Source organism: Bubalus bubalis, chromosome 16 (assembly GCF_019923935.1).
Source record: "Bubalus bubalis isolate 160015118507 breed Murrah chromosome 16, NDDB_SH_1, whole genome shotgun sequence".
NCBI lineage: Eukaryota > Metazoa > Chordata > Mammalia > Artiodactyla > Bovidae > Bubalus > Bubalus bubalis.
The window spans coordinates 17,849,520-17,869,456 of NC_059172.1; the positions used below are offsets into that span (position 1 = coordinate 17,849,520).

General features: G+C 41.9%; 2 protein-coding genes across 2 annotated transcripts; one reads left to right on the top strand and one right to left on the bottom strand.

The window, feature by feature from the left end:
* Positions 1 to 85: 85 nt before the first annotated feature.
* On the top strand, positions 86 to 2,521 carry RAG2 (recombination activating 2). Its single transcript, XM_006062335.4, has one exon. It carries the CDS (start codon positions 274 to 276, stop codon positions 1,855 to 1,857), a length of 1,584 nt encoding a protein of 527 aa, XP_006062397.1. The 5' UTR covers positions 86 to 273; the 3' UTR covers positions 1,858 to 2,521.
* A 12,592-nt stretch (positions 2,522 to 15,113) lies between these two features.
* Positions 15,114 to 19,087, bottom strand: RAG1 (recombination activating 1). Its single transcript, XM_006062340.3, has one exon. It carries the CDS (start codon positions 19,039 to 19,041, stop codon positions 15,856 to 15,858), a length of 3,186 nt encoding a protein of 1,061 aa, XP_006062402.2. The 5' UTR covers positions 19,042 to 19,087; the 3' UTR covers positions 15,114 to 15,855.
* Between the last annotated feature and the right edge of the window lie 850 nt (positions 19,088 to 19,937).

The following is a 19,937-nucleotide window of genomic DNA, read 5'->3' on the forward strand; positions in this document are numbered from 1 at the left end:
AATCTAAGGGACGGTAGTCCATGTCTAAAACAGCTCCCAGCTGCTACGATTGTTTTAAGCAAAAAGGTTCTGTGTCTCTTTGCTTGTCTAGCCACTTGAATTTTTGCTTTTCCACTGCAAGCTTATGGGACAACTCTTTATTTTTAACATGCTTTTTGCATGTGAGGGAATCTACACATAGTGATTTTATATGAAGAGATATAGTAAGTAAAGAAAGTTTGATTTTTTTTTTGTAATTCTTTCAGATAAAAGATCTATCCACCATCAGAGAATATGTCACTACAGATGGTAACAGTCGGTAATAGCATAGCCTTAATTCAACCAGGCTTCTCATTAATGAATTTTGATGGGCAAGTTTTCTTCTTTGGCCAAAAAGGCTGGCCCAAGAGGTCTTGCCCCACTGGAGTTTTCCATTTTGAGGTAAAGCATAATCATCTCAAACTGAAGCCTGCAGTTTTCTCTAAGGATTCCTGCTACCTTCCTCCACTTCGATACCCGGCCACTTGCACATTCAGCGGCAACTTGGAGTCTGAAAAGCATCAGTACATCATCCATGGAGGAAAAACACCAAACAATGAGCTTTCAGATAAGATTTATGTGATGTCTGTTGTTTGCAAGAACAACAAAAAAGTTACCTTTCGCTGCACAGAGAAGGACTTGGTAGGAGACGTTCCTGAAGGCAGATATGGTCATTCCATTGATGTGGTGTATAGTCGAGGGAAAAGTATGGGTGTTCTCTTTGGAGGACGGTCATACATACCTTCTGCCCAAAGAACCACAGAGAAATGGAACAGTGTAGCTGACTGCCTGCCCCATGTCTTCTTGGTGGATTTTGAATTTGGGTGCTCTACGTCATACATTCTTCCAGAACTTCAAGATGGACTATCTTTTCATGTCTCCATTGCCAGAAATGATACCGTTTATATTTTAGGAGGCCATTCACTTGCCAATAACATCCGCCCTGCCAATCTGTACCGAATAAGGGTTGATCTCCCCCTGGGTAGCCCAGCTTTGGAGTGCACAGTCTTGCCAGGAGGAATCTCTGTCTCCAGTGCAATCCTGACTCAAATAAGCAATGATGAATTTGTTATTGTTGGTGGCTATCAGCTTGAAAATCAAAAAAGAATGGTCTGCAACACCATCTCTTTCAAGGATAACAAGATAGACATTCATGAGATGGAAACCCCAGATTGGACCCCAGATATTAAGCACAGCAAGATATGGTTTGGAAGCAACATGGGAAATGGAACTGTTTTCCTCGGCATACCGGGAGACAATAAACAGGCTGTTTCAGAAGCATTTTACTTCTATACGTTGAAATGTGCTGAAGATGATGTGAACGAAGATCAGATAACTTTGACGAGTAGTCAGACATCAACAGAAGACCCAGGGGACTCCACTCCCTTCGAAGACTCAGAAGAATTTTGCTTCAGTGCAGAAGCGAACAGTTTCGATGGTGATGATGAATTTGACACCTACAATGAAGATGATGAGGAAGATGAGTCTGAGACAGGCTACTGGATTACATGCTGCCCTACTTGTGATGTGGATATCAATACGTGGGTACCATTTTATTCAACTGAGCTCAACAAGCCTGCCATGATCTATTGCTCTCATGGAGATGGACATTGGGTCCATGCCCAGTGTATGGATCTGGCAGAACGCACACTCATCCAACTATCAGAAGGAAGCAATAAATATTACTGTAACGAGCATGTGGAGATAGCAAGAGCACTGCAAACTCCCAAAAGAGTTCAATCATTAAAAAAGCCTCCACTGAGATCCCTCCACAAAAAGGGTTCTGGGAAAATTATTACTCCTGCCAAGAAATCCTTTCTTAGAAGGTTGTTTGATTAGTTCCATGAAAGCCTTTCAGATTCAAGTGCATCAAAATTTTAAACTTATTTTAAAGAATCATAACAATGATAAAATTTATCTTTGTATTTTTGTTTATTGAAAATATCTAATGTTTTCATTTAGTTATATGAGTAAAGTACTAGGGGAAAGTGCTTATAATGCCATACTGAATACAGTCATTGTGTTTAGACCTATGCAGGACCTATAACCTGTATTCTGAAAATATTTTACTGAAAGTTATGTTCAATGGAATTTATGATCTGAATTTTTATTCAAGAAATCTTAAACACAGAAGTAGTAATAATAATCAAGGTATGCTTACATCCTTTATAGGACTTTTGGTAACAAATAATCCACCAAGGAGTTAATACAAATTTAACCAGTAAAGAAACTAACACCCAAAGGAGTTAAATGAATTATTTTATGGACTATAACAATTTGGTGATTGATCAGAAATTAAAACTGGGATCACCTGTATCCCACATGAATGTTCTTTGTACACCTCAAAGATGGCCACTTGACTATGCCCATATACAGAAAAAAACTATAAGGAGATAGGTAGGTAGATAGATAGACTGTTGTTGTGTTTAGTCACTCAGTTGTGCCCAAATCTTTGGACCCGATGGACTGTAACCCACCAGACTCATCTGTCCATGGGAATTCTCCAGGCAAGAATACTGCAGTGGGTTGCCATGCCCTCCTCCAGGGGATCTTCTCAACCCAGGAATCAAACTCAGGTCTCCTGTGTCGCAGGCAGGTTCTTTACTGTCTGAGCCACCAGGGAAGCTAGATGGGAGGGAGGAAGAAAAAAAAAAAAAATAGATAATCTCCATTGACATGAAGAAAGACAAAATGAATCTACATCGTTTGTTACATTTTATCAAGCTATCCACGTGCACTCTCTTCATAGACTCCTCCCCCACCCCCACCCACGTCCCTCCCCTCCGCCCCACCCCCACCCTCCCCCCGCCCCTCCCCTCCTCCCCAGTCATATGGTTAACAGATGATGAAGTAAGCTAGTCAGTTGAAATAGGTCTTTGAGAGATTTAATGAAAATTCAGTCCACGATACTTAGCTCTCTGAAACAGGGAGAAGAGTCGGAGTACAATAAGAATCTCTAAATAGATTTCATGAGAGATTATTTCCACAAGTAATATTGATTATTTACCCAAATAATAAAAGTTTAGAGATTGACAAAGTTAACATGTAGATAATTTTTAAAAGGGAAAAAGAAATATATGTGTGTCTATGAGTCTAGTTGGTATATGGCGTTTGCTGCCAGTGAAAGTTGTAGAATCAGTGAGCTTGCTCAGGTTCAATTAGATACTTGCTAGAATTGAAATTAAAAGAACTGTTAATTTTGAGGCTTCACATCAATTGATAACTAGATGACCTTAGATACAAATGTCTTCCACTCTGGAGTATTTTTCTGGAGATGTATTTCATTTTAGCCCAAGAGCTTAGACCATAGCCTCTCATTCATTTGTTTCCACTGAGTCCACAATGTGTAAGGTGTTATTGCCAAATTTAGGGGAATATGAACCATACAGGAGATGAAATCCTGCTGAAAAGTTCTGCTAACAGTTCATGCCTCAGATACTGAAATAAATCTGAAAAAATTAAAGCCTGTTCACTTTGTTTCAGTAATGTTGCTTGATGAATATTCTTTTTGCATAATTTTCTGTACCATTGTTTTGATTTTCTATTGTTTCTATTACCTAATAAAGCTGATAAAATATGAAAATGTCTTCTGTTTACATTGATTTATTCCTATTATTAACATTTGTAGTTACCCAGTTATCGGCAAAATTATACTGTTTAATTTTTTCAAGATCACTCTACTTTTTTTTCTTTTTTATCTGTCAGTAGAAAATGACATGAGTGGGAGCTGAAATAGCCTCCACGGTATTCAAAATGTTTTTCCCTCACGTTGTAGTTATTCCCACAATCTTCTCTTATCTTTATTTGTCTACAATGACCAAGTGGCTAAAAAGTAATTACACGTATTTGTTTCATAGTGAAAGCAGATTACATACGATAATCTGAGAGATTCAATTAGAATCTGAGAGATTCAATTAAAGCTGCTTTTCGTGCGTATGTGTGTGTGTGTAAGCTGAGGGCAAGTACTTTGGTTTTACTTATCGTAAGTTTGAGTAAAAATAGGTCTTTTTAAGTCATCTCACTAATCAGTCTACTAGATGTGATTTGAAGACAATAAAGTTTCTTTTCTACTAAGCATATGCAAACTTTCAAATGAACCACATTAGAAGAGTGCTCACTTATCCCAAGGATATAATGCTTTTGCCTAACACAGTTCTAAGACTCACTTTTCAATCACTTTCAGAGTCTATGTTTCATTCTTTAGAAGATACTCAACAGTCAGAGATGAATTTGGTTTTTGGAAACAGACAAATGTTATCCAAAGCCAAGTAAGGTGTCATTTTCAGCATTATTGTCACTTTAGGCCAAAAGTGAAGTCTGAGCTAACAAAGGGGGTTTTCTGATATGCCTCACAAATAGATTTTAAGGGTAAGTCCCAAACGGTTTACACAGAATAATGTCAATAAATAAGTACATGGCTTTCCAGGGTGATTATTTTGAGGGACTCTACTCCTCTCCAAGTACAAAGATGGTCCATTGCATAAGAACTCACCTTGGAATGCAGGGAATATGGATTCAATTCCCTGGTCAAGGAACTAAGATCCCACATGCCGTGGGGCAACTAAGCCCTTGGAGCCCAAGCACCACTAGGAAGATCTTGCATGACTCAACAAAGATCCCCATGCTGCAACTAAGACCCCCATGCAGATATCTACACATGGATCTATATATCTATATAAATAGGCACACATATATGTATATATATAAACAAGAGCAAAATACACAACCAAGTTCAATATATCAAGAAAGTGGAAAGCATAGTGGAAAAGGAGTAGTAAGTCTAAAGGGTAGGAAGCTTGTCATGTTTATGGAACTGAAACAGCATCAGTCTGGCGAACACAGTAAACAAGAGAAGCGTGGAATGGCATGGGCATGGAGAGGTGGCCAGGGCAGGGACTCCCAGCTTTTCATCAGTACAAGAAAATCACATAAAACCTCATTCATATCATGTGAGCTGTTCCTTCCTGCTTACCTCTGTGTTACTATTCTCTGTGTGGGGACATCTCACCTAATGAGCTTATGCTTTCACACTTTATGCACAATCTCCTCAAATGCTGAACTGATAACATTGTGGTGAGCCCCTCCTTGTTTCTTCACAGGTACTCAGGGCTTTGGGGGAACCCATTCCTTCCTCAGGGTACGCTTTCCCTCTTGCACTTGATAACTCCTGCCAATACCCGAATCCATCTGGCTTATTCCTCTCCACTCTTTACATCCCAGTTCAGATATCTGCTCCTCCTCCCGGAAAACTCCTCTGGACCCCATCACCCCAAATCTCTGCTTACAGACTCAAAAATACAAGAAATAAAACTGTATTTTTCTGTAAATCAATTCACATTATACTATGTATCCCTTTCACTGTGCATTGGAAATTTAGTTTAATAAATCTAGAGTTCTCTGTCTTCACCCAGCTTTTTCTCCAATTTCTAGGAAGAAATATAATGCTGAGGTGTCAGGAATGGGAGCGAGGGAGGGTGAAACATTTGGTATTTAGGGTCATCATCCCTCCTCACCAGCTGCTTCTACAACATTTACATTCCCACCTGACTTGTGGGTGGCACCTTAGCTTTAACCACAAGCATTAGGACATCTACAGTTTCTCTTTCTCTCTCTCTCTCTCTCTTTGCCATTTTCAGGTCCATCTGGGCTCAAATGATAAAGAAGGGATCTTTATCTTTTCTGTCCCTTCCCTTCCCAGCATGGTGACAGTTCTCTTAGCGAGACCATCTAGGATTTCTCTATGCTCTGTACCGCTCCTGGGCACCTCTTCCTGATCCCGCACCTTTACTGGGTCACAGAACCTCTCCCCAGTTGTCTCAGGCTAAACCACCCCAGGAAGACATTCACTTCGGGTTCTATCAGGAAAGTGAGTTGCTTCTTCTCTCTGTTTTTGACTTCCCTAAGCTTATCTGGAGTTTGTATTGTTCTCCCAAGTCCACAGTTCAACCCAAGATATAGGAGACTTTGTCATGTCTATATATCTAGTATTTAGCATGATGCCTTGCATACTGTAGGCACTTAAATTTTCATTGAAATGAATTGAATTCAATTCTTCAGGGAGTTGCCTCTGCATTCCAGTATGGGCAGCCAAAATGACTTACTCATTGTCTAGCTTAATACTGATATAAATATTGAAAGTAAAATAGAATCAGTTACACTAACCGAATAAGTTGATATTCAACTTATTATATAATAATAAGCAAGAGATGTAAGGATAAATGGAACCAACAGACCCATGGATGCTTACATAGATGAGAAGAAAATGGGTGTTAGGATAAGTGACACTGGCTGCAGTAACAAAAACTCCAAAACACCAGTAAATTGTCACAAAGTCGCTCTCCCACTCAAGAAGAGTTCAATGCAGGTTTCCCTTATTAAGATATTCACCAGAGTAGGTTTCCTCCAAGATGGGTCTCAGAGAATCAGGCTGTTTCAATTTGGCAACTCTGCCATCTTTATCTTATCTTCAAGACTTCAGATACAAGGAAAAGAAAGAACACTGAGAAGGCACACTCTCCTGTAAACGTTTCAGCCTGCAAGTGATACAGCATTTCCTCCAACATTCCACTGTTAGGAAAAAAAAAAAAAAAAAAAGCTCAAGTAGTACAGCCTCACCTACATGCAAAGGGGCTGGGAAATATAGTTTAACTGTGTGCCCAGAAAAGGGAAATGGATGTGGTCAGCATGAAGCCAGTATCTGCCATGCATGCTCAGTTGCTTCAGTCTTTGCAACCCTATGGACTGCAACCCCCCAGGCCCCTCTGTTCATGGGATTCTCCAGGCAAGGATACTGAAGTGGGTTGCCATGCCCTCCTCCAGGGGATCTTTCCAACCCAGGAATTGAACCCAAGTCTCCTGAATCTCCTTCATTGCAGGTGGATTCTTTATCCACTGAGCCACCTGGGAAGCCCAATATCTGCCATCAGCTTAGTTCAGTTCAGTCATTCAGTCGCATCCGACTCTTTGTGACCCCATGAACCCCAGCATGCCAGGCCTCCCTGTCCTTTACCAACTCCCGGAGTCCACCCAAACCCATGTCCATTGAGTCGGTGATGCCATCCAACCATCTCATCCTCTGTCGTCCCCTTCTCCTCCTGCCCTCAATCTTTCTCAGCATCAGGGTCTTTTCCAATGAGTCAGCTCTTCGCATCAGGTGGCCAAAGTATTGAAGTTTCAGCTTCAACATCAGTCCTATAAATGAACACCCAGGACTGATCTCCTTTAGGATGGACTGGTTGGATCTCCTTGCAGTCCAAGGGGCTCTCAAGAGTCTTCTCCAACACCACAGAACAAAAGCATCAATTCTTATGCATTTAGCTTTCTTTATAGTCCAACTCTCACATCCATATGTGACTACTAGAAAAACCATAGCCTTGGCTAGATGGACCTTTGTTGACAAAGTAATGTCTCTGCTTTTAATATGCTGTCTAGGTTGGTCATAACTTTCCTTCCAAGGAGTAAGCGTCTTTTAATTTCATGGCTGCAGTCACCATCTGCAGTGATTTTGGAGCCCCAAAAAATAAAGTCTGACACTGTTTCCACTGTTTCCCCTGTTTCCCCATCTATTTCCCATGAAGTGATGGGACCGGATGCCATGATCTTCGTTTTCTGAATGTTGAGTTTTAAGCCAACTTTTTCACTCTCCTCTTTCACTTTCATCAAGAGGTTCTTTAGTTCTTCTTCACTTTCTGCCATAAGGGTGGTGTCATCTGCATATCTGAGGTTATTGATATTTCTCCCTGCAATCTTGATTCCAGCTTGTGCTTCTTCCAGCCCAGCATTTCTCATGATGTACTCTGCATAGAAGTTAAATAAGCAGGGTGACAATATACAGCCTTGACGTACTCCTTTTCCTATTTGGAACCAGTCTGTTGTTCCATGTCCAGTTCTAACTGTTGCTTCCTGACCTGCATACAGGTTTCTCAGGAGGCAGGTCAGGTGGTCCGGTATTCCCATCTCTTTCAGAATTTTCCACAGTTTATTGTGATCCACACAGTCAAAGGCTTTGGCATAGTCAATAAAGCAGAAATAGATGCTTTTCTGGAACTCTCCTGCTTTCTCTATGATCCAACGAATCTTGGCAATTTGATCTCTGGTTCCTCTGCCTTTTCTAAAACCAGCTTGAACATCTGGAATATCTGCCATAGTATATATTTAAACATGCAGATTAAATAGTCCCGAGTACCTTGAAGTAATAATGAAGGGCACTATTATAGTTCTGTTAAACCAGAAACAGAGCCACAGTCACTTGAGGGAATAAGACAAAAGAATTAGCAGGCAGTGTGTCACTAAGATGTTTGAAGTGGCTACTGCAACATTTAAAATTATGTACATAGCCCTTCTCAGTCTTAGACAAATCACTTCACATTTAACACCTTCCAAATGCATTTCACTCTTGTCCCTCCCCTGGCTTGCATGCGTTGCATGCCTCAAACGCTTCAGTGGTTTCCATTTACATTTGGGATAGGATTCAAAGTCTTTACCCAACCACAGGGTCCTGAATGATGAGGCCTCTGCCTGATTCTCTGGACTCAGCAGCCCCTCCCTCAGTCGACTTCTGCTACACAGACCTTCCTTGAGTTCTGAAACATCTCCAGTTGAAGCAAAAGGGAAGGGGTCAGGGAACAACCTTTAAAAAGAATGGCATGGTCATGGGACATGACAAAAACTGGTTAGAACCAACCAGCTCCAAGATGGCAGAAGACTCCACTTCCAGTAGACCTTGATCCTCGTTATACACTCATTGTAATACATTAGCAAGCTAAATGACACACCCACAAGTGCCATGACTGTTCTGTTCAGTTCAGTTCAGTTCAGTCGCTCAGTCGTGTCCGACTCTTTGCAACCCCATGAATCGCAGCATGCCAGGCCTCCCTGTCCATCACCAACTCCCGGAGTTCACTCAGACTCATGTCCATCGAGTCAGTGATGCCATCCAGCCATTTCATCCTCTGTCGTCCCCTTGTCCTCCTGCCCCCAATCCCTCCCAGCATCAGAGTCTTTTCCAATGAGTCAGCTCTTCGCATCAGGTGGCCAAAGTATTGAAGTTTCAGCTTCAACATCAGTCCTACAAATGAACACCCAGGACTGATCTCCTTTAGGATGGACTGGTTGGATCTCCTTGCAGTCCAAGGGGCTCTCAAGAGTCTTCTCCAACACCACAGTTCAAAAGCATCAATTCTTCGGTGCTCAGCCTTCTTCACAGACCAACTCTCACATCCATACATGACTGTTCTGAGGCCAATTATTAAAGGTTAAAAAGTGGGCAAGTCTCCCACCGGTCTTCCCACAGGTTATGTTGGGCCTGGTCTATCATTCCTCACCTGCCCTCACCCCACTCATCCTACCAGGATCCTCTTAAAGGTTCCTTCTTCCTAGATGTTTCAGTGATTCCCAAATTTAAATCCCCTTGTCTTACTGTACTTGAAATTGCACCTAGTACTTCTCATTCATAACCCCCACTAGACTGTGGAATCATGCATTTAATATAATTACTGTTGATTCAGTGTCTACCTCTAACCAGTTCTTTGTGAGCAGAAACTGTCTGAATTCACCCCTCTGTCTCCAGTGCCAAGTATACATTGCCTGCTCCTAAAAGTTATCCTATAAATAGCTTTTAAAATAGGCTGAAATAGTTACAAAGCATATCAAGAAATATCTAGAATTTAGCTAAGCCTTAAAGGATAAGAAGCGGCTTCATTTTCAAATGCAGGGGTAATATCAAATACCCTTGGTCAAAGGGTACCAACTTTCAGTTGTAAGATGAGTAGGTTGTGAGGATCTCTTGTACAGCTGAGTGACTATATGACCAACACGGCACTGTCTCATACACTTGAAAATTGCTAAAAGACTCAGTCTTTAGTGTTCTAGCTTATATGCAGAGTACATCATCAGAAATGCTGGACTGGATGAAGCACAAGCTGGAATCAAGATTGCCAGGAGAAATATCAATAACCTTGGATATGCAGATGACACCACGCTTATGGCAGAAAGTGAAGAACTAAAGAGCCCCTTAATGAAAGTGGAAGAGGAGAGTGAAAAAGTTGGCTTAAAATTCAACATTCAGAAAACTAAGATCATGGCATCTGGTCCCATCATTTCATGACAAATAGATGGGGAAACAGTAGAAACAGTGAGAGACTTTATTTTAGAGGGCTCCAAAATCACTGCAGATGGTGACTTCAGCCATGAAATTAAGACACATGCTCCTTAGAAGAAAAGTTATAACCAACCTAGAAAGCATACTAAAAAGCAGAGACATTACTTTGGTAACAAAGGCCCATCTAGCCAAGGTTATGGTTTTTCCAATAGTCATGTATGGATGTGAGAGTTGGACTATAAAGAAAGCTGAGTACCGAAGAATGATGTTTTTGAACTGTGGTGCTGGAGAAGACTCTTGAGAATCCCTTGGACAGCAAGGAGATCCAACCAGTCCATCCTAAGGAAAATCAGTCCTGAATATTCATTGTAAGGACTGATACTGAAACTGAAACTCCAATACTTTGGCCACCTGATGCGGTGAACTGACTCATTTGAAAAGACCCTGATGCTGGGAAGGATTGAAGGCGGGAGGAGAAGGGGACAACAGAGGATGAGATGGCTGGATGGCATCACTGAGTCAATGGATATGGGTTTGAGTAAACTCTGGGAGCTGGTGATGGACAGGGAGGCCTGGTGTGCTGCAGTCCTTGGGGCGGGAAAGAGTAGGACACAACTGAGCGACTGAACTGAACTACACATATACAAAAGGTAAGTATGTGAGGCACTGGGTGAGCTAATTAACTTGATTGCGGTAAATATTTTACAATGAACATTTATATCAAATCATCACTTTAAATATAGACAATTTTATGTGTCAATAATACCTCAATAAAGCTGGGGAAAAATAGTACAAAATAAAGATAGTAGGATTTTTTAAAAGTCAATCAAAGATGGCAGCACTGGAACAGTCCTTAAGGCCCCCTGCTGTGCCCACAGTCAACTTGTTACTCGCTGGATATGATTTCCTGGGAGATGGATTGGGGCTGCAGGAGTAGGGAGGGTACCAGGGTCTTTGGGGTACATGCTGTTTACCTACAAGTACAAACATATTTCAATATTTAAAAACTTGGTATGTTTGCATGGAAGTAGCCAGGCCAAACATACCAAGTTTTTAAATATTGAAATATGTTTGTACTTGTAGGTAAACAGCATGTACCCCCAAAGACCCTGGTACCCTCCCTACTTATGGAAGTAGCCAGGCCAAGGGCTTCCCTTGTGGCTCAGTTGGTAAAGAAGACACCTGCAATGTGGGAGACCTGGGTTTGATCCCTGGGTTGGGAAGCTCCCCTGGAGAAGGAAAAGGCTACCCACTCCAGTATTCTGGCCTGGAGAATTCCATGGACTGTATAATCCATGGGGTCACAAAGAGTCGGACACGACTGAGCACCTTTCACTAGCCAGGCCAAATCTCTGTTCTGAGTAGGCGTGAGCTGGGAAGTCTCCAGCAAAGGTGACACTAAGTTGCTTGAAATTTCACGGGTGATGTGGCAACGACAGACTAGTGTGAAGGTAAGGTGGACAGAACTAGAGGGAAAATTGTGAAGGTGCAGTCCTGTCAACTTCGGGCTGAGATAAGCTTCGGTGACCTCGCGTGTAACGTGAAGAAAATAGTAGTACTGATTCCAAAAGAACCCAATGAGGAAACCATGGGCAAAGTGTTTGCCACACGGTGTGGTCAGTGGCAGCTATTATTACTGTTGCGGTCGCCATTGTTGTTTCTCGGGAAAGGACTGGGCAAGAGAACCTGGGCGCTAGCTCGCTTCTGCCATTATCTGTGTGGCCCCGGCAAGTCAACCACTCTGATCAAAATGTTGAGTGTATGAATGCATGAATTTTATGGGCAAAGGATCATATTTTTATGCTTGTCAAAGGAATTTAAATTTTCATTTCACATCCTACATCTACCTTAAGTACCTGGAACCAAATTGTCTTTCTTATTTTAGTATAAACTATATTCATTATTCTGTTGCTTTTTTATTATAAAAGCACCAAATTCATGTTGTAGCTCCCTCAAGGAAAAATGTCATTTCATTTTTTTTAATGTACTCAATATTATTATTTGAATATAAAGCACAATACCCACTGTTTCCAAATTTTAAACTTTTATTTCAACTACTTAAACACACAACTGTTAACTATAACCATAATATTAATAAGGAATAGAAATATTAAAATATAAAAATTAAGTGCTGAAACATATTTTAATTAAAAACATTTGACATGGAAATTCCTCCACAACAAATCATCAAATAAAACCACTGCATCCTGGTGCCTGAACTTTTCCTAAAACAAATACAAAAAAAGAAGAAGAAAGGTCTTAGAAGCCATTAAACAAACTTTACGATTATGTGTATGAAAATAAAGTGAAGTGCAATTTCACAAAAGGAAAAATCTCACCAAAAATGAATGAGGTATATTTATGTAGGTCACTGTAGTTAAATGGAAAAAATCAAATAGTGACAAAATATAGTCACAAAATCTCTCAACATCGAAAGAATAGACCACCTCTCATACAATAACTGAAGACACAGACATATCCGCAATCAAAAATCATTTGCATCAAAGTGATGATTCATTCTCACAGCCACCACTGATGCTTACAAACTCTGCCTCCAAAAGCTCAACCCAAAAAAAAAAAATCTTTACCTTCATCTATATTTTGTGATAACAAATTGAGGCAAAACTAAATTTTAATTCACTTGGAAGGAAAAGACATCTTTTGCTCCTGTTCCTGCTTCTCGGTACATATTTATTAATCCCAAGGAGCTTTTTGACCTCATACCGACTATTCATCCATTTTCATCAGCCATTATCAGTGGTCCCTGCAGTGCACCTCAGCGGGTTGGCAGGAGAACTTGTAGAATCAGGTTTCATGGGAAAAAGATGCTTTTCACTTCTCAAGTCTCAGTCTATACTTCAGAGAAAAAAAAAAAAAAAATGCTCCGTTCAGTGTGGTGAATTTCCCTAGAGAATGTGACCGCATTTACAATGGACACTGTCAAAAATAAGACTTGAATATAAAACCAGGGTCTAGGATATTACAAACTCAACAGTGAGGAGGACAAAAACAACCATAGGCTGCATTTCTACATATTGAAATTCCTGCAGCCAGATGTTCCTGGGGTTTATTAAAATGTGATCTGATTAAGGGATTATTGGGAGGGTTGTGCTATAAATCATGCTGTTAGTCACACGCATTCAAAGGAATTCCTACAATACTAGAAAAGTTGAATTTAACATTGGAGAGTGTTTACATTGCCACCAATCGAGTAACAGAGAGGAAGTGGGAAAAAAAAATCCACAAACCAGAGCAAGCATGCCTCAGGGAGTAAGAAGATTACAGGAATTTAGCTGTTTATTAGGGCAGAGACATGCTGTAAGGATTAAAGGGGATGAAGGAAAGGGGTGGCTTCAAAGTCCATTAGTTTACCTAATGTAAAACGTAAACGTTTTCTAGAAAAAATAAAATTAAAATATGTATATGTTTTTGACAACTAAATTACAAGTATCTTTGTAATTTATATATTCTATACAAAAAAAGCAAGAAAAAACTGCTGTATTGTTTAAATGGAAAATACCAGGTTCAATCCCTATAAAAGCATCAAATGCATACCATTTAGGATAATATCACTGATGCACATTTGACAACAAAATTACAAAGCTCTTTGATATACTGTGTGTGAAGAGTGGCAATTAAGGCCAATAAAATCAAAGGAAGAAAAAAAACTAATTAACACTAACATATCATTATGACTCACTAGCATATAAACTCCCATGCCTGCTCTAAATTGCCAGCAATTGGCAATTCCCAAATTCCTAAGGATGCAGATAAGAGTTTCCAGAAACTGGAGCCACCAGAGGTTTGGGGGGGCTCTTGAGAACTTTGACAATTCTTCCTCCTAGCAAAAGGCCCTAAGCAACCAAGGACTTAAAACCCACCCGTCCCTGCTCCCAAGAATGCAATCTCAAGATTATGAACTATAGTGGTGAGTTGTAGATTCTAAACAAATTATGTTACTGCTTTATTTCAAAAAAATTAATGGTTCGTTTTTGTGGCAGAAACAACATGGAATCTGAAGACATAAGATTTGAGTTCAAATTCCAGATCAGGTATTTACTATCCCCGTAAATTTGGGCAAATCATTTAACCCTCCACAAATGAGAATCATAGCAATGTCTACCCCACAGAGTTGTTGTGAGGAAAAATGAGGCAAAATGAATGTGGATGAATGTGGAAATATTCTAAAAGTGGCAAAAAAAAAAACCTCTACAAATGTTAACTCTTCCACTGTACCATGAGCAGGCTCCGTCTAAACTTGTGCACGTGTGCTCAGTGGCTCAGTCATGTCTGACTCTTTGCAACCCCACAGACTATAGCCCACTAGGCTCCACTGTCCATGGAATTTTCCGGGCAAGAATACCAGAGTGGGTTGCCATTTTCTACTTCAGGGGATCTTCCCAACCCAGTGATTGAACCCATCTCTCTTTCATCTCCTGCATTGACAGGCGGATTTTTTACCATTGACACCATCTGGGAAGCCCTCCCTCTAAACTTAGCAGGTGAGAAAAGTACAACAATTTCCTGCTACAAAAACCTTAATACACTGAAATTAAACTGATCATAATAGAAAAAAAAAATAACGTAATGTAGATGGAAAGACACAATGAAAACTAGATTTAGTAAAATTGGTCCAGGTTTCATATGGAGAAAACCTGGCAGAAATTTTCAGCAAGACATTAAATCTGTTTTTATACAGTAAACAAACCCAGATTTAAAAGACCACTGTGGATTGGAAGGTGAGAGGGAGGTTCAAGAGAAGAGGGACATGTGTATACCTATGGCTGATTCATGTTGCTATATGGCAGAAGCCAACACAACTTTACAAAGCAATTATCCTCCAATTAGAAATAATTTTTTTTTAAGTAAAAACAAAACAAAAAAGGCCCATGTGGCTTTGAGATTGTATGGACAATCATTTGAAGAATCTAGTTAAAAATAAAAATAAAGATCATACTTGGCTACTGATAGCAAACTAAACATGTACTACCACAAAATTAATAACTAACTGCAGCTAACAGTTTTATTCTTCTAACTTTGTTATTGAAAAATCCATGGTACAGATGATCTCCTAAACTCCAACCATTACAAAAGAGACATCATTTAAATTCAGAAAAGGACTGATTTTCCAAAAGTATTCTGGATGTAGGATATTTCTGCATAAGTGTACCAAATGACAGGATGTACCAAGAGCACTTTGTCAAGGTCACTGTACCATACACAAGGAAGATATTATTGCTACAGATATCTGAAAAGCTGTTTTGAATCTTGTAGAATAAGCCAAAATATGTGAAATTTATAAAACCAAGAATTCTACAAAAATGATATAAAAAACACAGCTCAATATAAACTAGAGTAACTTGGTGGGGGGATGGGGACCACAAGTCAAATTTCTCCCCTGGCTTCTTTGGCAACCCTGACTTGATTTTCACGTTACTCAGTCACACACATACCTATCTTTGTTCATCTCTGCTCCTCTGCAGTTACTCCTCCTCTCAGCTATTGAGCTTTCAAATAACTGGTTTCCTCTGTTGCATTTCTGAACTCCCTAAACAGCTCAAGCAATCAGCTCACCAGTTACCCATTCCTGACATGGGTTCGGCATCTGCAGCCTCTCCAACCTACCACTGCCTGGGTGGTGAAGCCCCACACACTGGAGTGCAGGGTACCAGGAGAAGGTCTCATGCCACCCAGAGGAAAACATATTTGCAAAACCAACTCATAAGCGGCTGCCCTGCTTAAAATTCCATTGAATCTTGGGATTCTGGGGATTCCTCTAGGTCTAACGAGTCCCCTAAGCCTCCCTGCGAGTTTAGGGTAAACCCCGAGTCTTTCAGGGCATTATGAGCATTCATAAACTTCTGCAAGTATTTGGAGGTATACAACCAGTGATGTTTCAAAACGTCTTCCATTTCGTAGTACTTGGACTGCCTGGCATTCATTTTCCGGAAACGCCTGAACAGTTTGTTGCCAGATTCATTTCCCTCGCTTGCCCATGCCCCAATGGAGCCATCCCTCTCAATAATTTCAGGGACGTGAGCCAAGGTTTTGTGAAAATAATTGGTGATTTTGCCTTCATATCTATACTTGAACTTGGTGGAGAGGAGCTCAGCAAAGCGCTGTGAATTGAAGCTATACTGGCAGAGGGATTCCGGGCACTCTTTAGCAGGGCATGAGGATCGCCAGACGGGTTTCATCTTCAAATAAAGGTCCATCAGTTCCTTTAAGGCTTCGTGCCTCTCCTGGGAGGGAATTAATTCACAAACTGCCTCAACCGTCTCTTTGGTCATGAGCTTCCGGGCAAAGTTGCCGTTCATCCTCATGATGGGCTTCAGGTTCATCTTCTTTCGGAGGTGCTTGTCCAGGGTAGCCTGCCATCTTTTCCTTTCCTCTTTGGAGGCGCTGGGGTTCTTATACACCTCTCCTATCTCCAGCTGGAAGATCTTGTAGAACTCAGCCGCATTGCCGATGTCGCAGTGGAGTGCATCTATGGAAGGGACAGTCTCAATGAAGGGTTTGGCCGAGACCCCCTTCACCCGGTCCCGCAGTTCCTCCACCGTCTCATGGTAGGGGTTAGAACGCCAGACCTCATAGCGCTCCAGATTCTCAGCGTGGCTTCTAGTTATGGAATGGAAGACCAGATTTTGAGAGGCCTCCAGGCGAGTGGCATCACAAAGGGTGCAAATGTAGACTGAGCCGGAAGCCTCGAGACCTTCCACTTCGCGGACCAGTTTCTCATCGTAGCCGGTGCCCCTAAAGATGAATTTGAAAGTCCGGAGGATGCCTCCCATCTCCAGCATTAATTCGCTGCTCTTCATGGCCTCCCTCTCGGCAATCAGAGGGCTCAGGATGGCCGTCAGGGTCTCGTGGTCAGACTCATCGGCTAGCATGAGGCACAGCGGCTTGCAGCACAGCTCGGAGTTAGGCTTGGCTTCCTCGAACACCTTCACGTTCTGTGACCCGTGAGCAATGCTGATTTTCATGACCGTGAAAGAAAACCGAACCGCCTTTTCTGGAACTGCCGGTCCGCTGCCGTGCTTCTCGCTCACGTCTCCCATCCCATCACAAGACTCCTTCACCACCACGGTGAAGGGGCCATTCAGGTAGTCGTCAAGCTCTTGGGCTCTCATGCCCTCCAGAATGTCTTCTTCCATGTCCATCAGAGCGGACACCAAAGCTGCATCATAGCGGAAGCGCTTGGCGATGGTGTCCACCGGGTAATCGTCCACAGAGGAGGCCAGTCCAGACAGTCCATCAATAATGCCCACGTCAGTGCTGGAAGACACGTTCTTCAGAGGTGGCTGCCACTCGAAGGGGTGGTAGCCTGGCAGAAGGACTTTCTCAGCACTCCGAAGGGAGTGCAGAGGCTGGAAAATCTGCCTCCCGGTGATGGCCTTCACAGTCCTGTACATCTTGTGGTACTGGCTGCAGCTGAGGAAGGTGTTGACGCGGATGGCTAAGCAGACAGCCGGCTGCAGGCCGGAGCCACGTCCCTTCATGATGGCCTCCAGCTCATCCGCTTGTCTGTGCTCATTTCTCGCTCTCAGCGCCAGCAGGAACAAGGTCAGGCACACAGACTTCACATCTCCACCTTCTTCTTTGTCGGCAAAAGCCTTGACCTGCATCTTGAGCTCCCTCAGCCGGTGCTTCTGAGCCCGGCGGGTCAGGGACAGGAGATGCTGGCGGGGCCGGCCCCCTTTATTGATATGCACAAAAGTCTCTTTCGATTCCTTGTGGCTTGAGACATGGTGATTGTATTTTTCCAAGCTGACCTCCTCATCGCACTCCTCTGCTGGACATTTCACCATTAGGGAGTTCAAGATGCTCAGAAAAGACTTCACCGGACTCTCCAGATCAGTGGGGAAGCAGGGATACCGGCAAGAAGGACAATAGCTGCCCAGGACTTTGAGGCATCTGAGAATGCAGATCCTGCAAAAGACGTGCTTACAGTTGGTCTCCACGGGATCGGCCAGAATGTGTTCGCAAATCTGGCAGGATATAGATTTCACAAAGTGCGCTGGGAAGTCCACTGCCAGGAGCCTGGTACTGAGGTGTATCTTATTGCAGTTGGCAATCTTCTTCATCAGTTCCTTGCTGCTGATCCTGTCCTGAGTTCTCTTGCACCGTCGGGCTTGTCTCGCTCGGTCGATCACAGTTCTGAGTCTTTTGCTGAGCTGCGAGTTTGGCGGCTGACTCTTCCTCTTGAGTCCTCGATGGGCAGCATCACAGATGTCACAGGATGGTGTGTGGGGGTGCCACTCCATCGTTGCATTCCTCGAGGAGTAAACCTCACACGGGGCACTGCTGAACTTCCTGTGCATGAAGCTCCAGCAGTTATGGCAGAACTCAGTGGGGTGGATCGAGTCCACATCTGCCTTCACGTCGATCCGGAAGACCTTGGCAATGAGGTCTGGCCAGGACGTGGCCCTCTTTTCCTTCTTTCGTAAGAGGACTTGGGTTTTGCCATCCACAGGCCCATGGACTGGATATCTCCTGTGGTGCTGATCAGCTTTGAGAGAATTCCCACAGATGCGGCAGAGATGTCTCAGGTTGGCTTGGTGGATTGCTTTGTCTCTTGCTTTTCCATCATCATGGGATTTTTTCTGAAATTTTGGGTGGGGCTTTAATGCCGGTTGAGTCAGGGCTGACTTCAGACCACCAGCCTTGTCCAGGGCTGCTGGAGATTGCTCTAGAGAGGGCTTCCCCTCGGAGGAATCTTGCTTTTCTGCTTCAGCATTTTCAGGGGCCTTTTCAAAGGATCTCACCCTGAACAGCTTAAATTTCCATTCTGAAAATTTAATATGTGGATGCTGGATTTCATCTGGGGCAGAACTGAGTCCCAGGGTAGGTGGCAGAGAGACAGCCATGCTGGCTGGTACCTGGGAACAATAAAAACAAGTCAGATGAGGAAAAAATGTCAACATCCCACTGATGCATCTTGGAAAGAATACAGATTAGTACATTCAATTATTCACTTATTAAGTCATCCAGAAAGTTAATTATTAAATCTCCTATTTTAATATATTATGTTAGGTGCTGATCATATATCAGAGAATAGAGTCATTCCCTGTTCTTACAGTGTAGATGGTCATTTAAACCAGGTATGTAAGTACGTGCACCACCATAGTTTATTTTACATATATGTCTACAACCTTATATTTTAGTTTATTATTTTTATTGAGGTACAGTTGATGTACATACCATATATACAATATTATTTCCCTTTTACTAAAACCTTAAGGTCTCTGAGGACAAAAATCTCTGAACGATTTACCTCTGTATCCCCAAGGTTCCTAGTACACATTACATGCTCAATAGTTGTTTGCCAAATAAATGCAAGAAAAAACTGGCTACTAAAACCAAAGAAAAGTCATATTTTCTGCATTGTATCAGCCTCTTTGCAGTAGCTGGACAATGTATTTCCAGCTTTTTAAAGCTGTCTCCCAGGAGGTTGATTGTTTATTTCTTCCAAACGGGACATAAAAGGATGATAAAGCTACAAATCCAAAGAAACTAATTACTCAGTACTTGAAAGGATGAAGTGAATTTTGAGCTTTATGAATGCATGCTAATAATAAGTATCATGGATAGTAATTATGCTTACAATTTTAATTAGTGAACGCTGCTGTAAATTAAAAGGCTGTGTCTCCATTAGAAACAAACCCCACAGAACTCTCTAAACCTGAAACAAACCACAGTGTGCATATACAAAGATTCTGAAGAACTTTTAAGATGAAAAATTCGAGTTTTTTCAGATAAAATTCCACAGGCCATCCTGAAAGTCATTACCACGCACTGATCATTAATTAGCTCTATAGTT